Source organism: Octopus sinensis, linkage group LG7 (genome assembly GCF_006345805.1).
Source record: "Octopus sinensis linkage group LG7, ASM634580v1, whole genome shotgun sequence".
NCBI classification, from domain to species: Eukaryota; Metazoa; Mollusca; class Cephalopoda; order Octopoda; family Octopodidae; genus Octopus; species Octopus sinensis.
In genome coordinates, this window is record NC_043003.1 from 100,944,944 (window position 1) to 100,964,394 (window position 19,451).

General features: G+C 38.4%; 2 protein-coding genes and 1 long non-coding RNA gene across 3 annotated transcripts in view; 2 read left to right on the forward strand and 1 right to left on the reverse strand.

Annotated features, from left to right (window-relative positions):
* Window positions 1-6,796, forward strand: part of LOC118764357 — a 40,422-nt gene extending 33,626 nt beyond the window's left edge. The window contains exon 4 of the long non-coding RNA XR_005000185.1: window positions 6,785-6,796. This is a non-coding gene — a long non-coding RNA (uncharacterized LOC118764357). The remainder of the gene's footprint in view (window positions 1-6,784) is intronic.
* The window catches only part of LOC115214492 (probable 3',5'-cyclic phosphodiesterase pde-5), a 287,952-nt gene that overhangs the window by 117,276 nt on the left and 151,225 nt on the right, over window positions 1-19,451 (reverse strand). The window contains exon 13 of the mRNA XM_036505003.1: window positions 14,273-14,365. Coding sequence (XP_036360896.1) covers window positions 14,273-14,365 — 93 coding nt within the window. The remainder of the gene's footprint in view (window positions 1-14,272; window positions 14,366-19,451) is intronic.
* LOC115214028 (heterogeneous nuclear ribonucleoproteins A2/B1-like) lies at window positions 11,512-12,958 on the forward strand. The gene has a single exon (XM_029783050.2). The coding sequence runs from the start codon at window positions 11,539-11,541 to the stop codon at window positions 12,466-12,468; it is 930 nt and encodes a 309-aa protein (XP_029638910.2). The 5' UTR covers window positions 11,512-11,538; the 3' UTR covers window positions 12,469-12,958.

Here is a 19,451-nt window from a genome sequence, read left to right on the forward strand (position 1 = left end):
AGGCTCTATTTCACACTTGACTCAGTTCAAACACCTGTAAATCAGAAACCACACTTAGTTCAGAGCTGTAATTTGCCAGTTAATCTATAGAGATATAAATAATTGCACATACAAAATTTCAGCTAGATCAAACAACTGCAAGTGGGTCAGGGGCATTACTTATTGAACGTCCCTCGTATAATTGATAGCAAAGTTTGTATAAAATGGGATTAAATCCAGGTTAAGTCATAGATCGATCTAGTTAGTAAAGTTTTAAGATTTTTGAGACAACATAGTGTCTCCATACATGCAAATGAAAAATTGAAAGAAAGAGATAATGTCACTCTTTCTTTGGAAGAGAAATTAATTTTGGTATTGAAAGGCAGAAAATACCTGAAGTAGTCAAGTGGAGCAGGAGATATTGCCTGCAAAATTAGGGAAAAAGTATTTAGACTTATTTACCATCAAAAAATGGTATACCTTCATAAGTAACCCCCTTCATAACATAGAAAATGGGCCATCCTTCCGTTTCACCTGCAGACTTGTCATTATTGTTCGTTAACTTGAAGGCGGTGAGCTGGAAAATCGTTAGCACTCCGAGCGAAATGCTTAGTGGTATTTCGTCCGCTGCTACATTCTGAGTTCAAATTCTGCTGAGGTCGACTTGCCTTTCATCCTTTCAGGGTCGATAAATTAAGTACCAGTGAAACACTAAAACAAACATCAGTACCTCAAGAGGAAAAAAATTGACAACGTGCCTGCTTAACACGGCTGAAAGGCAAGCAGACATTTTTGCTGCTTGCCTTTTAGCCGAATTGTCAACAGAACGAAAAGGAAAGGAAAGCAAATTTTTGACTGTTTGCTTTATCTGCTTTGTCTTTTTCTTTTCCTTTCTCATGACTGGAAGCAAGCAATAAAATACTTGCTTATCTTTACTTTTCTTTCTGTTGACCACTTTATACCAAGAAATGATGGGATGCGAAATAAAAGTAAATATAACTACAATGAATCTAGTCAAAATTAACGCCAACTTGTTCTTTTTGTACGTACATGTGGTGTGTGTCTCATTTACTTCAAAGGAAGAAGTGAGTGGCAAAGCGAGAAAGAAGAGGACAGAGAGGAAAGAACAGAGAAAGAGAGTGAGTGAGCGAGTGAGAGAGAGAGAGAGAGAAAGAAAGAGTGGAAGAGATAGTGAGTGGTGACAGTGTTCGTTTTGTGTTTTTAAAAGTTTATCACAAGAAAAGTAAATAGGTAAACTGAAAGAAAAGCTGATACATAGATACATACACACATTGTTGAATTAAAAGCGGGAGATAGAGAGGAGGAACACAGAGGAAGTGAAAGAGAAAGTGAGAAAGGGAGAGAGACAGTACATACAAAGATCGAAAGAAAAGTTGATACATAGATACATAGACACATTTTAAAATCAAAGAGAAATAACTACAGCAAATATTGGAAGCCACTATCACTTTTCATTACTACACGGATAAAATTAACTCGCAAGTGGCTGAGTACTCCACAGACATGCATACCATTAACGAAGTTCTCAGGGAGATTCAGCCTCACAATGAATATGACCAGGCCGGCTCCTTTCAATTACAGCTACAACTCATATTGGCCAGCTGAATGGACTGAAGCAAGATAAACCTTCAAGTTGTTGGAAGAAAACGAAAAGGTCCTATATTACTTATCTTCATATAGAGAGAATGTTTCTTAAACATTTTTCACTTATATTTCAAAATATCCGTTAGCTGTATTAGTCATGGTTCCTACACAACTAGGCTCAACACTACCTAAGCATCATCATCATCGTTTAACATCCGCTTTCAATGCTAGCATGGGTTGGACGATTTAACTGACGAACCAATCTTGATCTGGCAGAGTTTCTACAGCTGGATGCCCTTCCTAACGCCAACCACTCCGAAAGTGTAGTGGGTGCTTTTTACGTGCCACCGGTACAGGGGCCAGTCAGGTGGTACTGGCAACAACCTTGCTCGAATGTTTTGTTCACATGCCACCAGCACAGGTGCCAGTAAGGCGACGCTGGCAACAATCACGCTCGGATGGTGCTCTTGGCACCCTACTAGCATGGGCACAAGTGCCAGTAAAGCGACGCTGGTAACGATCACACTCGAATGGTGCATTTTATGTGCCACTGGCACGGACGCTGGTTAGCTGCTCTGTCAACGATCACACTCGTATGGTGCTCTTTGCACCCCGCTAGCACGGATGCCAGTATCGAATTTGATTTTGATTTTGATTTCACTTGCCTCAACAGGTTTTCGCAAGCAGAGTTTAGTGTCCAAAGAAGGAAAAGGTACGCATAAGTGGGCTGGTTACGCTCCTGGCATAGGCCACGGGTTATGGTCTCATTTGGCTTGCCGGGTCTTCTCAAGAACAGCATATTTCCAAAAGTCTCGGTCACTAGTCATTTCCTCGGTGAGGCCTAAAGTTCGAAGGTCGTGCTTCACCACTTCATCCCAGATCTTCCTGGGTCGGACCGCTTCCACAGGTTTCCTCAACCGCAAGGATGTGACACTTTTACACACAGCTATCCTCGTCCATTCTCGCCACATGACTATACCAGTGCAGTCGTCTCTCTTGCACACCACATCTGATGCTTCTTAGGTCCAACTTTTCTCTCAAGGTACTTACACTCTGTCGAGTATGCACACTGTCATTACACATCCATCGGATCATACTGGCTTCATTCCTCACGAGCTTACGCATGTCCTCAGCAGTCACAGCCCATGTTTCACTGCCATGTAGCATGGCTGTTTGTACACGAGCGTCATACAGTCTACCTTTTACTCTGAGCGAGAGGTTCTTTGTCACCAGCAGAGGTAAGAGCTCTCTGAACTTTGCCCAAGCTATTCTTATTCTAGCAGCTACACTTTCAGCGTACTCACCTCCGCTACTGACTTGGTCACCTAAGTAACGGAAACTATCAACTACCTCTAGTTTTTCCCCCTGGAATGTGGCGGAAGTTGTTCTCTGCGCATTTTCAGTGTTTATTGCTACCGAGCATCTGCCCCCTATAAAAACTATCTTCCCAGTTAGCCTTCCTTTGATATTACTGCACCTCTTATGTGTCCATAGCTTACATTGGGTACATCTTATGGAGTTTCTACCTATACCTCTACTACAGATTGGGCAGGGCCATCTACCTGAAGGGATTTGTGGTTTGCCTGCCTTCCTACTTATTAGGACTTTGGTTTTAGCTAGGTTGATTCTAAGGCCCTTTGATTCTAATCCTTGCTTCCACACTTGAAACTTCTCAAGTTCTGATAGTGACTCAGCAATTAGAGCAAGGTCATCAGCATAGAGGAGCTCCCAGAGGCATCCAGTCTAGAATTCCTCCATTATTGCCTGGAGGACTATGATAAATAGGAGGGGGCTGAGGACTGACCCCTACTTCTACCCGGAATTCTTCAGTGTACTCGTTGCCAACCCTCACCTTACTTACAGCGTCTTTGTACATGGCTTGCACAGCTCTCACTAACCATTCATCTATCCCTAGTTTCCTCATTGACCATCAGATAAGGGATCGGGGGACCCTGTCAAAGGCTTTCTCCATGTCAACGAAAGCCAGGTACAGGGACTTATCTTTGGCTAGGCATTTCTCCTGCAGCTGTCTTACCAGAAATATGGCATCAGTGGTGCTTTTCCCTGGCACGAAACCAAACTGCATCTCATCCAAGCTGACTCTCTCTCTAATCAGTTGGGCTATGACCCTCTCCGTAACCTTCATTACCTGATCCAACAGCTTGATACCTCTGTAATTATTTGTATCTAGGGCGTCACCTTTACCTTTGTTGCAGTTGACTATTATGCTGCTACACCAGTCATTGGGTATGACTCCTTCGTGTATCACCTGGTTAACTATACGGGTGACTAGGCTATAGCCGACACTGCCAGATATTTTGAGCATCTCTGCAGAAATTCTCGATGGGCCGGGGGCATTCCCTGTCTTCATACTTCTAATTGCCTTTTCTACCAAGGTACTGTCAACTTGGATAGCTGGTCCCTCTGTTTGGCCGACATTCGGCAGACTCTCTTTCTCCCATTCATTTTCTTTATTCAGCAACCTTTCACAGTGGCGTCTCCAAACCTCTCTCTTTGTATCCTCATTTAGCGCAAGTGAACCATCATCCATGCGAACACATTTCTCTCCTACAACATCACGATTCTCTCTCACACACTGTCTTGCAACAACGAACAAGTAGATTATTATATAGATTAAAATATCAGCGTCTTTAGAGCAAAACTTTTGAATGCTGTCCGCTTGCATATATATGCAGACGGACAGCATTCAAGTCTTGCATCTGTCTATCGCCTACGCCCACTACACTTGTTATTTTACTCTTCTTTCCCTCTAGCGTGACCGACAAGTAACACACACATTGAATTTTATTATATGTACAATATTTAGAGGATATGAACAGAAGAAAGGCTGGGATCCACTGATGTCGTGACAGTAGCTTTTCTATTCTCAGGCCTGATGGAAAAGGTTTCGGGTTTCCTCCTCAGCACAAAATGAACATTGATCGGTGAAGGTTCTCATTATAACACATGTATGATTATCATTCGACCGATTAGGCTCAAATATCCAGACATCGGCTCATACGCGTTTTCTACAAGTGGTCACATAACCTGGTCACGTGATGGTCAAGTTTTTCTGGCTTTACGCAGGTTATTCAATCCTATCATACACACCAGCTTAGCGCGGGCAAATTATTGTTTATTTGCTGGAAGTCACCGTCAGCTTTAAAAAGAGGAATCTTTCCTGCTGTAGCAGTAGCATTTTAGCCATTTTGAAATGTGGCGCGAATTGGCAATATGACGTAGTGTCTTTGCCAAAGAATTATCATTTTCGCTCTTTTCCCATTGGTTGGTGTAACGGCTCGAATAAGGATTCTTCTTGGTCAGGTTGAGCAGTTACAAAAACCCTGGATTTGGGGAGAGACTTTAGTGTTCGTTGGTAGCTATTCAAATCCACATCACTCACTCTTTTGGAGACAACGGTAAATTTTTATGCCATGTCTACGTTAATCACAAATCTATTTTGATTTGTGGGTTAACGTATTAGATAGAAAAAGAAATTAGCTAAGGAATTTAAAGTCGTTTTTCTTCACGACTAAGATATCTTTCTTCTTGTAAATAAATATAAAATGTTATATTTATATAAATAAAATAATTAAAAAGAAAATGTTTCTCTTCACGTTTGTTTTTCAACTGAGCATGGATAAATATGCATTTCTGTAATCTTTGTTTTATGTTTCTTATAGCGGTTTAAAGGACACGATTAAAATATTCGGTAAAATTACAGATTAACACCCGCACGATTTTCACTAAGAAAAAAAAAAAAACTCGGATTTTTTGCGTGGAATCAAGTACCCTGACCTCCTAATATGCTGCAAATCCCATATTTTGGTCCGGAATTGCTCCGGAAAGGGGGGTGTTACCCCCCCCCCCCCCGGAATTTTCACAAGGTAAAAAAAAAAAAACCTCAGATTTCTTGCGTGGAATCAAGTAACCTGACCTTCTAATATGCTGCAAATCCCATATTTTGGTCCGGAATTGCTCCGGAAAGGGGGGGTGCCCCCCTCCCCCGGAATTTTCACAAGGAAAAAAAAAAATAATATATCAATAATTTAGAAAAGAAACATTTCTAGAAAATAGTAAATTGAAGTGTGAACAAATTATTGATATATTATTGCGCAAAAGAAGATTTGGCACACTGTCATGCTATTAGCTGTCAGAAGTGAAAGTCGTCAACTTCGTGTATTTACGTTTACGTCAGGTTCGCTGTTAGGTTTATAAAACAATTGAAGTTCAGTTTAAAGTTTATAAATAATACATTTCATTCCATGTTTCTTTTAAACTTTATAAATAAATATATTCTTGCAGTGTGTGTATATGTGGCTATGTCTGACTAATGTGTGTGTCTGTATTTATTGTATGTGTGTATAAGTAGTTATATGCTTATATTATCCATTATAGTAATATTTGTCTGTTGGAACCTGTTTTAAGGCGGTCAATAGTTTAATTAAAGATGTATCTATACATGTATATATATATATATATATATATATATATATATATATATATATATATAACGGGAAGCTTTATGAAAATAGACAAAAGACGAAGGCAGGTGGAAAACAAACGAACAATTGTATTAGTATGGCACTCAGGAAATATAAATAAAACAAGTCTTTAACGTTTCGAGCCTACGCTCTTCAACAGAAAGATACACAGAGAGAAAAAAAACACAGAAAGAAGGAGAGAAAAAAAAAGCGTGCAGTAGCTAACGAATCAACGTGGCGATCTGATTTCGGCCAGAGGTCAAAGATCAAACATGAGACGCGAGAGCGAAATAAGGGGAGATAATAGGGTTGATAATAGGGTTGAAGGACCAGCTAATAGTGCGTAGGAGGGGTCTGGACGTGTGTATGTATAGGGTTGGTGTATGTATTAGTATGTATAAGGGTGTGTGTGTGTATTAGTATGTATAAGGGTGTGTGTGGTGTGTGTGTGTTGTGTGTGTGTGTGTATGAGAGAGTATTAGTGCGTAGGATTGGTCTGGACGTGCGTATGTATGGGGTTGGTGTATGTATTAGTATGTATTAGTACGTATTAGCATGTATAAGTGTGTGTGTGTGTGTATGAGAGAGTATAAGTGCGTATGAGGGGTCTGGACGTGTGTATGTATAGGGTTGGTGTATGTATTAGTATGGCACATCATATATGATGTGATGTGTAAAGTCGTGTGGTGTAGTGAGGAGAAGAGGGGGAGGGGGAGAGAAGGGGATGGGAAGAAGAGGAGGGGAGGGGGGAGAGAGAGGAGGGGGAGAAGGAAGGGGAGGAGGGGGTAGGAAGGAGGAAATAGGGAGAGGGGGAGAGAGAAGGGGAGTGAGGGAGCAGAGGGAAGGAGGGAGGGAGAAAGAGGGAAGAAGGGAAGGGAGTAGGGGTGAAAGGATGAAGAACTGAAGAAGTAGGGGTCGGGGGGAAAGGATAGGTGAGGAGGGGGGGAGAGTTGAGACCAAATGGCGTATAAGAGCGAAGAGAAGAGAGAAGATTAATCCTGTTCACGGCGCAAACGGGAATCCGGATGGCCTCTGTGTAAGGACAAACCGAACACAGATAGTGTTGCAAGGAGTGACCGGTGGAGCGGAAATGGCGTGAGTGAACGGTGTGTCGTTCGCAAAGGGATGTCACGAAGGGTTCCGCGAACCGGTCAGCCAAGCGGCGTCCCGTTTGTCCGATGTACAAGGAATTGCAGAGAGAGCAGAGATGCAATAGATAATATTGCTGGAGGTGCAGGTGAAGGAGTGGATGATGGGATAGGGTCGATGGTGGGTGCTAGTGAGGCGGGTGGTGTTGGAGAGGTAAGGGCAAGTGCGGCAACGTGGGCGGGAGCAGGGAACGAGCCGGGTTGGGAGGTAGGGTCAGGGAAGGAGCTATGGACCAAAAGGTCTCGAAGGTTGTGGGCTCGTTTGAAAGAGGGGAGGGGTCGGTTAGGGAAGAGGTGTGAAGTGGACGGGTCGGACTGGAGATGACGGAAAGCTCGAAGAATGGTGCGTGGAGACGTAGGGTCGTGGTGGTGGTAAGTGAGGGAAAAGGGAGGCGGGAGACTACAGGGCGGGTTCGGGGAGAGAGAGCAGATACACGGTCCACGGACCGTGCTCTGGCAAGGGCGGTGTGGATAGTGGTGAGGGGGTATCCACGTAGGGTGAAGTGGGAGCCATACGTTGAGACTGAGTCTCAAAGTCATGGTCGTCACTACAGAGCCTACGTAGACGGAGGAATTGGGAATAGGGGATGGAAAGCTTGGTGTGTTCTGGGTGGGAGGAAGAGAAGTTGAGGTATGAGTGTGAATCTGTGTGTTTGTAGTGAATGGAGGTGGTAAGAGTGGAGTGAAGAATGCTAACCGAAATGTCGAGGAAGGAGACAGAGGTGTTGGAGATAGTGGAAGTGACATGTGTATATATATATATTTATATACAGGTGTATATATACATGTGTATACATATATATATATAAATATATATATATACAGGTGTATATATACATGTGTATACATGATTGATTGATTGATTGATTCTAGTTTCAGCTTATGAGCTGTGGCCATGCTGGGGCACCGCCATTTGGTGTTGCTACTTGGTTTCACTTCATGAAGGCTTTCTAGCAACTGTCATTTCTAGCAACTGTTCGATGCAGCTGCCCTCATCTGCCCCTCCTGCCGTGAAGTTGGTTCATCTGGGATACCTGACAGGAAGAGATCCAGCTTCATTTTAAAGATATATAAATATATATATATACACATGTATATATATATGCAGATGTATATATATATAAATATATATATATATACACATGTATATATATATATAAATATATATATATATACACACGTATATATATATATAAATATATATATATATACACATGTATATATATATATAAATATATATATATACACACGTATATAAAAGGTAAAGGGTAAAGACCCCTTTCGGTCATGAATGACCATGGGATTGCACCTAGAAAGTTACCCTCCTAGACACAAGTCCGGGCAAGGTTGTTTATGGAAGACCAGCAGTCGCCCATGCATACCAGCCTCCCCTCTCCACGCCACCAGTGTTATTCAGGGGAAAGACGAAGGTCGATACAGCTTGGCACCAGTGACGTCGCAACTCATTTCTACAGCTGAGTGAACTGGAGCAACGTGAAATAAAGTGCTTTGCTCAAGAACACAACACGCAGCCCGGTCCGGGATTCGAGCTCACAACCTCACGATCGTAAGCTCGACGCTCTAACCACTGAGCCAAATAAATATATATATATATAAATATATATATATACACACGTATATATATATATATAAATATATATATATATACATACATGTATATATATATATAAACATATATATATACACATGTATATATATATATATATATTATATATATATATATATATATATATATATATATATATATATATATATATATACATGTATAGACACATCTTTAATTAAACTATTGACCGCCTTAAAACGGGTTTCAACAGACAAATATTACTATAATGGATAATGTAATGGATAAAATTCAGACAAACTGCTACTTACCTCTTGCTGTCAAAAAAATGGATTAATTCTCAGCAAAACATACTGTTATACTAGACCAGGGTTCCGCAAGAAGTTGCAAAACTGCTAAAATCGGCAGTAATTTTTAATTCTCCTGTGCAGATATGTGTGCATAAGACTATTAAATTATTGCACAGGGGTTCCTCGAGCCAGTTGAATGTTTGAATTACGCTGTGTGGTTTCAGTTTCTAATTTTTGCTTCTGATCTCTCTTTTTTTATATATATACATATGTATATATATATATTATATATATATGTATACACATGTATATATACACCTGTATATATATATATAATATATATATATATATATATATATATTATATATATATATATATACATGTATAGATACATCTTTAATTAAACTATTGACCGCCTTAAAACAGGTTTCAACAGACAAATATTACTATAATGGATAATATAAGCATATAACTACTTATACACACATACAATAAATACAGACACACACATTAGTCAGACATATAGCCACATATACACACACTGCAAGAATATATTTATTTATAAAGTTTAAACAGAACATGGAATGAAATATATTTATTTATAAACTTTAAACTGAACTTCAATTGTTTTATAAACCTAACAGCGAACCTGACGTAAATACACGAAGTTGACGACTTTCACTTCTGACAGCTAATAGCATGACAGTGTGCCAAATCTTCTTTTGCGCAATAATATATCAATAATTTGTTCACACTTCAATTTACTATTTTCTAGAAATGTTTCTTTTCTAAATTATTGATATATTATTTTTTTTCCTTGTGAAAATTCCGGGGGAAGGGGGTTACTCCCCCCTTTCCGGAGCAATTCCGGACCAAAATATGGGATTTGCAGCATATTAGGAGGTCAGGTTACTTGATTCCACGCAAAAAATCTGATTTTTTTTCCATGTGAAAATTCCCGGGGGGGTGTTACCCCCCCCCTTTCCGGAGCAATTCCGGACCAAAATATGGGATTTGCAGCATATTAGGAGGTCAGGGTACTTGATTCCACGCAAAAATTCCGAGTTTTTTTTTTTTGTTAGTGAAAATCGTGCGGGTGTTAATCTGTAATTTTACCAAATAGGTAAATATTCAACATACATGGTCGTTGAGTTAGCGTTCCATGCGTATATGTCTATATGACGTTACAACTGCAGTTAGGGTTAAAAATACAATGATAACACTGTAGTATAAGTGATGATAAATCTTTATATTTTCCCTAGCTTCAAGAGAAAAGCCTAAATAAATAATATAACTAAAGAGAAAGCTTAAGGTAGAGAATAAACAACAATCGCCGCGTAGGAACACTGCTATTCTTCAGTAAGGTGGGAAGTGCGATTGAGTTCGGATCTCGGTATGGGGTGAGGTGAGTTATTCAGCGGAGAGCATTGACGCGCTTTTGCTTCGTCAAGCACACATCACCAAGTTCCAACTGCTTGAGAAACCAATATGTATATTTTTTGACAGTATCATTCAATGTGTACTATCTTCCGCTGTACTTTCATTTAGCCGTTTGAATAAAGTGTGGCAATCAATTACAACTTTTGTACTCTTTTCTTTTCGCTGTTATACCTGACTCATTTGGAACCAACGCTACTTCAACTCCTAAATCATTACGAGAGAAGAAAAATCCACACGCGCGCGCGCACATACTTCACCCTCGAAAGATCTGAACTCAGAACTTCAGAACATAGTCAAAACTAAGACTGTGGAGCCTCTATGCGACCGCTTAATCTATTAGAAATTGTAACCAAATATCTGTATTCTAATGTCTTGAAAGTCACATCAGATAATAGTGTCCTACATTGCTTTGAATGGTCACAGCTGTACGCTGTCAGGACTGACCCGGCGACTAAATACAAACAAAATAGAAAGCTGTAACATTTCTACTATTTCTGCTACTCCACATACCTTTTTCTTTGATAAATGAAGTCTTTCACAGTCTTTTACCCAATGTATTTCAACAGGAGCAGGAATGAGCTTAAGTGACTTTCATATATATTTTCTTTTGAGGAATAAGCGAAATTAGTTGCAGATTCGTGTAACCAAGGGATGGAGATCGTCTGAAAATTAACTCCTCTGTGATATTATATCAAGTTAGTATAACATTAGATCAACTTTCAGTCGTTCATATTTCGTTCGCGTTCGTCATTGCATCAACCTCTTTCTTTTTTGCTTTAAACGTTAAATCCATGTTGTTGACGCAAGTCAGAATCGAAACCACAACCACTGGATTGTAGCTAGAAATATCATTCAATTAGACTTTTGATTAATCAAAGAATAATTGACTAATCCAGATTATTTCTTCTAAGAAATGGTCATATATGAAGTCATAAACGGGGATATAATCAAAGTACTGAGAACCTGTGAATAAGAAACTGGGTGGATTTTTTTTTATTTTGGCTGTAATGGAGATCAGAATGGAGGCAAAGAAATACCGCAAATTGTTCGTTGGAGGTCTTAGTCGAGAAACAAATGAAATTTCATTGAAGACTTACTTCGAACAATGGGGTAAAGTGCTTGACTGTGTTGTTGTAAGAAATCCAGCAACGGGGGTATCAAAAGGTTTCAGTTTTCTTGTATTTAAGGAAGCTTCCACTTTGGACGAAATACAATCCAGTCGGCCTCACATCATAGATAATCGATGTGTAGAAACAAGGCGAGCCATGCCGTATTATAAGAACCCTGGTGAATTACGGAATATTATGGAAATTTATGCTGGAAGATTTAGGAAAGACATTCGTGAAGAAGAGATTTGGAAAGTTTTCTCCAATTACGGCTCTGTACAAAAACTGGAGTGGGTAATAAACCATGCTGGTAAATACACCGGCTTTGTCTTTCTCTGCTTTGACGACATCGATTCTGTGGATAAATGTGTTTTACACAGTAAAATTCAAGTAGATGGAAGACAAATTGTTGTAACTCGTGCAACAAGAAAGAAGTTGTATTCTAAAAATACTACACCTAAAAATCCCACGCTCCTTCCGTCAAGTTTTCTTCGTACTACTTACCAGCCATATCTTCCAAATAAACCTGGTTCCTATGTGAATCCTGGAGATGAAAGCAACCCCAATTTTCAATATCAGTCACCACCAGAAGATAATTATAACCCGCAAACAGATAATATACAGAGTAATCCCTCTTATCTACCACTGTTTTATCCACAAAATTTTCATTACTTAACTCCAAAGATTCCATTTGTCGCTACTCCTTATAGTAATCAAAGTCATGACAGTAATCTCGATTATTTTACTGAGCAGCAGGAATATTCTGCGATTGACCATTACCCTATGAATTGGAACGATACGTTTTTTTGCCGGTTACCCGGTGGTTATTAATAGTTGGGTCGATTTATAGCACGCTTAACATTTAGAGATTTAAAAATGAAAATAATTACAATAAACCTGGAGATTTCTCTCAGATTTTGTAATTGATGGAGGATCACTTGACAACTGTTGAAAATTACCATTATTTAACGCTAAAAATCGATAGATTGATTCACCATCTCGATCAATGACTACTAATGTCAAACGTATCACGTTGTCCTGCTTGGATTTATTAACTTTACACACTTCATCACTTACATTTATAAATATCTTTACCAAATATCCACTTTTCTTCACCTTGTACTGGTTTCAAATATATTTTGTCATAAAAAGAAAAGCAGGTTGGTTAACCAGGTTTTACAACTTCTGCTACAACCTTAAAGTTTGACATCGGGAGATCCGATCATTAATTTTTAATTTAATTTTGTTGGCAGCTTTTGTAGATTCAATATTTTATTAATTCTATATAAACAGTTAGCCTTTCTAATGCAATTTAAATTGATTGAATCCACAATTTGTATATAAAACTTTATGTAAAGTGGAACGAATTATCCATGGATTTTTCCCCTTTTTAAAAAAAAATTATTGTATAAATATATTTCAAAACTTTATTCCAAAATTAAATTTTAGATTAAACTGGAGTTTCAATGCTACCTATTTAAATTTTTATAAAAATTTTATACAAATGTTTTGGTAGTTCATTAAACTGCTCGGTTATGTAAACTGGTTCCTGCCATGTCGGTTTCCTCTGATTCTTCTCGTAGAAGTGAGGAAGCCCATTTGTTTTATATTTATGTAATTCAATTTTATTACCAGTTTTATTGACGTAGCTTCAGTTATGTTTAAGTAAAATTATATATAAGCCTTTTCTTATGTTTTTGGGGTTTTTTTTTACTTTGTCTTCGGCCATCGCTAATCGAGTTTCCCTTCCGGTCACCAATAATTGTTTTAATTTGCAAATTTACTTCGGGCTTTTGAAATTTAAAAAGTCACTATGTAACTATATCGATTAAAGCGATGCAATTGTTTAAGAAAATTTTTTTTAAAAGTTTTTACAAGAGATCTTAAATTTGAATTTTATGACTAAGATGTATACTATTTTGGACAAAGCAAATGAGAATCGGAATCGAAGTAAAATGACATCAACATTAAGTAAGAAATGCTCTTGGAATTGAAGTTCTATAATGATTCAAATAGAGTACCTATTCATTGACTGGAAAATTTATCATCAGACATGAATTCCAGTTGGCATTCAAATTTAGAATTAAAGTTGGTTCTGAAGTCTTGTCTTTCTAGCAAACGGTTCATGCCATTTTTTTTTTTTTTTTTTTTTTTTTTAAATTTTTATCTTTTACTTCAGTCATTAGACTGCGATCATGCTAGGGCACCATCTTAAATTTTTAGTCGAATGAAACGACTAGTACTTTTTACTGTTACTTATTCTTATCAGATACTTTTGCCGAACCGCTAAGTTACGGAGACGTAAATACACCATCGGGTGTCAAGCGGTGGTCACACACTCGCAACCTTCGTTCAGTTTCCGTCTACCAAATCCACTTACAAGGCTTTGGTCGGCTTGAAGTCATAGTGGCAGATACTTGCCTAAGGTGCCACTCGACGCAATGGAACCATGTCGTTGGGAAGCAAAAACCATGTGTTACCACAAAACCATGTGTTTTTGTTTTTTTAATCAAGGTCTATGATTCTGGTGGAAAGAATTTCAGGATCTTTTCTCTTCGAACGGCTGATCGAGAAATTAATTTTTTGTAAGGAAGAGAGCTGTATACTAAATTCTAATGAACTTTGAATTATTTACCTGTTAAATCTTGAATCTTGGTAAGCATCTGGTATATTTAATATTTCCCCAGTTGAGGCAACGTATCCTGCAACACCTTTATTGATAGAAAATCTGAAATGAGCAAAATATTTGTTCAAACTGTATACACTTCCATAATGTCTTTCGAAGTTTAAGTGTAAATATTTATCTAATTGTATAACCTATAACAAATCATTTAATTTTAAGATTAAATTTTAAATATTTCTAGTGCTGCAGAGACTAATTGATCTAACAAAAACTTGAACTACTGAGACAAATTTTAGACATAAAGGTTCATCAGACCAGTGATATGCCTGGAGTACTTTTTCTCACATTGAAAATAAGTGTACATACTTGATATACTGTTGGCTTCTAACATTTTTACTTTTTAATAAGACACCTTTGTGACTAATTTTATGAATCATCAAAGGTCAATGTAGATTTGAACTAAATACAGAAAGCTACTATAATCAATTTCTTTCATTCCTGCAGCTTTGAAGATAATTTCAATTTCTTACATTGTGAAGTTTGTGAATGGAGGGGCAGATTCAATGAAATAAATATTAAGATCTCTGAAGTGTTGCTTTGGGGGATGGAGATAGTTGATTGTACTGATTGCCTACGCTTACTCGTACTTATTTTCTCATTCTTGCCTTTTATACTAATGACCTCACAATGTAAAGAGGAGATATGATACCAGAAGGCATTCTGTCTGTCATTTTATCAATTTTGTCAATTTGTGTTTATAGTGATGTTTTGTGAAGACCATCATAGTTTCATCTTTCTAATGTCTGAATTTGAATCATTCATTTTTTTGTATTAAAACCAACCCTAATACACTATGATTGGTTTCACTACATCAGTTGGCTCCATCCAAAAGACTAACATTTATAAATGCCACAGGATAGAAATGCTGTCCCAGGAACTGAAATTTCATTTGTTTTTAATCTGAGCAATTTATTGCTAATTCACTTTCTCTGTAAAGGCTTAAATACTTCCTCCAAATCTAAGGAAGAGTTTTCTCTAGTACTCATGATACCATTGAGTGGGTTACTAAGGATTTAGTTTCTTGCCTCAGACTAATATGTCTAGCTCCTACTTTCTCCTGTCCCTTAAAAAGAATTGAACTTAACATTGAAAAGCTAATGAAACACAATGAACTATATTCCATTTCAGTACCTATGTCTTTACCATAGGACACAACACAGAAATAGTAGTAGTGTCAGTATACATTTAACGTCCCTGATTTATGTCTGCGACCACCTGGCCAATCCTGTCAAACTTCTTGCTGTCTGTCTGATATCTTATCGATTCCTTTCCCATCTGGACTCTATCCTTTTAGTGAAGAAGTATGTAAATTTTATGACAAGAATGGTACTTTATTTAAGGTTATCTGTGCAGATATTCTATAGCCAGCACTGATTTTTGTTACTATGTTCTGTATATGAAACATCAAATGTCAACAATAAAATCAAAGATGAAAAGTGGGGAATGGTCATATCTGCCATATTTCAGGGGATTTTGCCCCTTCATCAGAAACCATCTAACCCATTAATCATTCTCAAGCACACTGCTTAAATAGCCACTATATATAGTGTATAGTCATTGTTAGTGCAATTTTGCATTATTTGTTATGGTTATCTCCACATAACAAAATACCATGAACCTACAACTCATTAAGAACGGCATTGTTTTATAGTGGGCTCAGTTTCAGCTGAAGGGACTTCGTGTGTGTCACAAATATATTTCAAAATATACCCAATACAATACACATTGTCATCTTCTAAAAATCCTGGACTTCATGAGACAATGAACGAAACCTACTTGGCTACTTGATCTGCTATAAATTACAGTCAAATCTCTAAAGGTCCATCCATCTATGTACAAGAGGACATGCAGGATAATATAATCCTAGATATTGTGGTCACCACAAAACAAGACCGTATGTCCTAGCTGGAATACATATGATTCAGGTCAGCTCAATGAAGCTGCTGGGAAGTAAAGATAATCATTGAAAACCAGCAACATCAAGAAAACTTGTATTCAATCACTTGGCTGTCAAATCTTGCTACATTACTGTTTTTAAAAAGGGGCATTTTGAATAATGTAGGCCATGATACTGTTCTTGCAAAAAAAAAAAATTGTCAATATAGATCTAGAATTAATACCATTACAGACTTCATAATTGTATGGGTAAATAAATGGAGTGGGGGCTTCTGTATTTATCAGTAGGTTAGCATAAATTGTTGAAGTACTTTTATGTCCTCATTTAACATTCATTTTCCATGCTGGCATGGGTTGGATGGTTTCACTGAAAACAGGTAAGTCAGGGAGCTGCACCAGGTTCCACTCTGATTTGGCAAAGCTTGGATGCTTTTCCTAATGCCAACCACTCTGAGAGTGTAGTAGATGTTTCTCGCATGCCAAGACATCATTGCCCTGACACCGACATCAGCCACAACTATGGTCTTACTTGGCTTGACAGATCTACACACCATGTTATATTGCCAAAGGTCTTGGTCACCTGCCATTGCCTCCATGAGGTCCAACACTCAAACAGTAATTTTTATGTGCCACAGGCTCAGGTGCTGCTCAGATGACACAGGCATCAATGACAACTATGATTTCACTCAGCTCAACAGGTCTTCACAAGTTTCACCACCTCATACCATGTCTTCCACAAATTCATTCCACTGTTAGAGTGCAACTCTTCTTTATACAGCTTTCTTCATCCATATGCATCACATGATCATACCAGCTCAGTTGTCTCTCTTGCACATCACATCTGATATCTCTTATGCCCAACTTTTCTCTCAGGATGCTTACACTCTGTTTGCATGCACTCTGACATTAAACATCCAGTGAAGTAAACTAGCTTCATTTCTTACAAGCCTATGCATGTCCCTGGCAGTCACAGCCCATGTTTCACTGTTGTTTAACATGGCTGTTTGCACAGACATCCTTTCACTCTGATCGAGAGGCCCTTTATTACCAACAGAAGTAGGAGCTCTCTGAACTTTGCCCAGCCTATTTGTATTCTAGCAGCTACACTCTCGGAACATATACCCCCGCTGCTGACCTAGTCTCCTTAGGTAACAGAAGTTATTGACTACTACTAGTTTTCACCACTGGCACATGATAGAATTCATTTTCTGTACATTTTTAGTGTTAATTGTATCTGTGCACTTTCCACACAAAAAAAACTATCTTCCCTGATAACCTTCTTCTGATATTGCTGTCCCTCTTATGTGTCCATAGCTTACACCAAGTACATCTTATGGAGTTTCTACCTATGTCTTTCCTACAGATCAAGCAGGGCCATCTACCTGAAGGGATTTGTAATTTGTCTGCCTTCCTATCAAGACTTTGTTTTTTTTTCTAGGTTAACTCTAAGGCCCTTCGATTCTAGACCTTGCTTCAACACCTGAAACCTTTTCTAGTTCTGGTAATGATTCATCTATAAGAGCAAGGTCATCAGCACAGTGGAGCTCTCAGGGGTAGCCTATCTTGAATTCCTCTGATATTGTCTGGAGGACTATGATGAACAAAAGAGGGCTGAGGACTGATCCTTGTTGAACCCACTACTTGTACTATGAATTCTTCACTATACCTGTTACAAACCCTCACCTTACTGACAACATCCCTGTATATGGCTTGTACAGCTGTCACCAACCACTCATCAATCCCTAGTTTCTGCATTGACCACTAGATAAAGGATCGGTGCGGGGGCGGCCAGTCAAAGGCTTTCTCCATGTCAAGAAAAGCCAAGAACAGATTTCTTTGGCTAGGTCTTACCAGAAATATAGCATCAGTGGTGCATCTCTCTGGCACAAAACCAAATTGAATCTTATCTAAACTAACTTTTTCCCTAATTAGTTGGGCTTATGACCCTCTCCATAACTTTCATCACCTGATCCAACAATTTGATACCTCTGTAATTATTTCTAAGGCATCATCTTTATCTTTGTAACATTTGAGAATGTTGTTGCTACACCAGTCATTGGGTATGACTCCTTCATGTACCATATGGTTAACTATACAGGTGACTAGACCATAGCCTACACCATCAGATATTTTAAGCATCTCAACAGTGATTCCTGAAGGGTCGGGAGCTTTCTCAGTCTTCATATCCTTAATTACTTTATCTACCAAAGTACTGTTGATTCGGATAGCTGGTCCCTTAGTTGGGTCAACATTTGGCAGACTCTCTTTCTCCCAATTATTCTCTTCATAGTGGTGTTTCCAAGCCTCTTTCTTTGCAGCATCATAAAATGCAAGTGAGCCATCATCCATGTGGACACACTTCTCTCCTATGACATCATGATTTTCTCTCACACGTTGTCTTGCAATTCAAAACACTTCAAGTCTCTGGTCCTCACGATGCGGAACAATAGCAAAGCTCTTCTTTTCTACTTCCCTCTGGCCAAGTATATCTGTTTCCTAGCTTTCCTTCTGGATATCTGATACAGTTCCCTACTACCATATTTCCAGGCCCATTTCTTTTCTCTAATGGCCCTGTCAACTATATTGTTCCACCACCATGTTACCTTAGGTTGAGAGGGGACTTTGCATCAGCCACAGATCTGGTCAGTAACCCGCAACAGATTGTCTCATAGGAATCTCCAGTTGTCCTCCTTTCTGTAAAAATCTTCATGTAATACGTCTTTAAATCTCTGTCCATTTAGAGGATCCTTAAGCTTCCAGACCTTTCTTTTCCACAATGGTCATCTTCTGGGCAACCATTTATCCCTGATCCTGAAGTTACTAACAACTGACCTATGTTGGTGGGGTGCATTCTTCAACTGGGAAAGTTTTGGCATTTAGCCATCTTTCTCATTTCCTACCACTGGATTGCTAGGTGAACAGGTGATTGACAGATTTCCTGAAGTTAGTATTGCAGATCATAAGATAATTTGCGTCACAGAACTTCAGCAGCTTGGTTCCGTTCGCATTGTGGGAACCAAATCAAAAAAATTCAACTGCCAACTTACTCCTACATGTCTATTTCAGTTAATGACCATATTTTTTCACTTAACCAAAAGTGTTATGTAACAACAGATTTTTTTTAACTACATTGATTACAAAATCTTGAAACTGTTTTGCTTTCATTTTATTCTACTGCAGTAAGAGTTTTGAAACTTGGTCTCTAACTATTAGCATTTTTTTATATTTACATGAG

Bases quoted from the DNA above. Each gene is read 5' to 3' on its own strand.
- LOC115214028 (XM_029783050.2), top strand. From the start codon at position 11,539: ATGGAGATCAGAATGGAGGCAAAGAAATACCGCAAATTGTTCGTTGGA.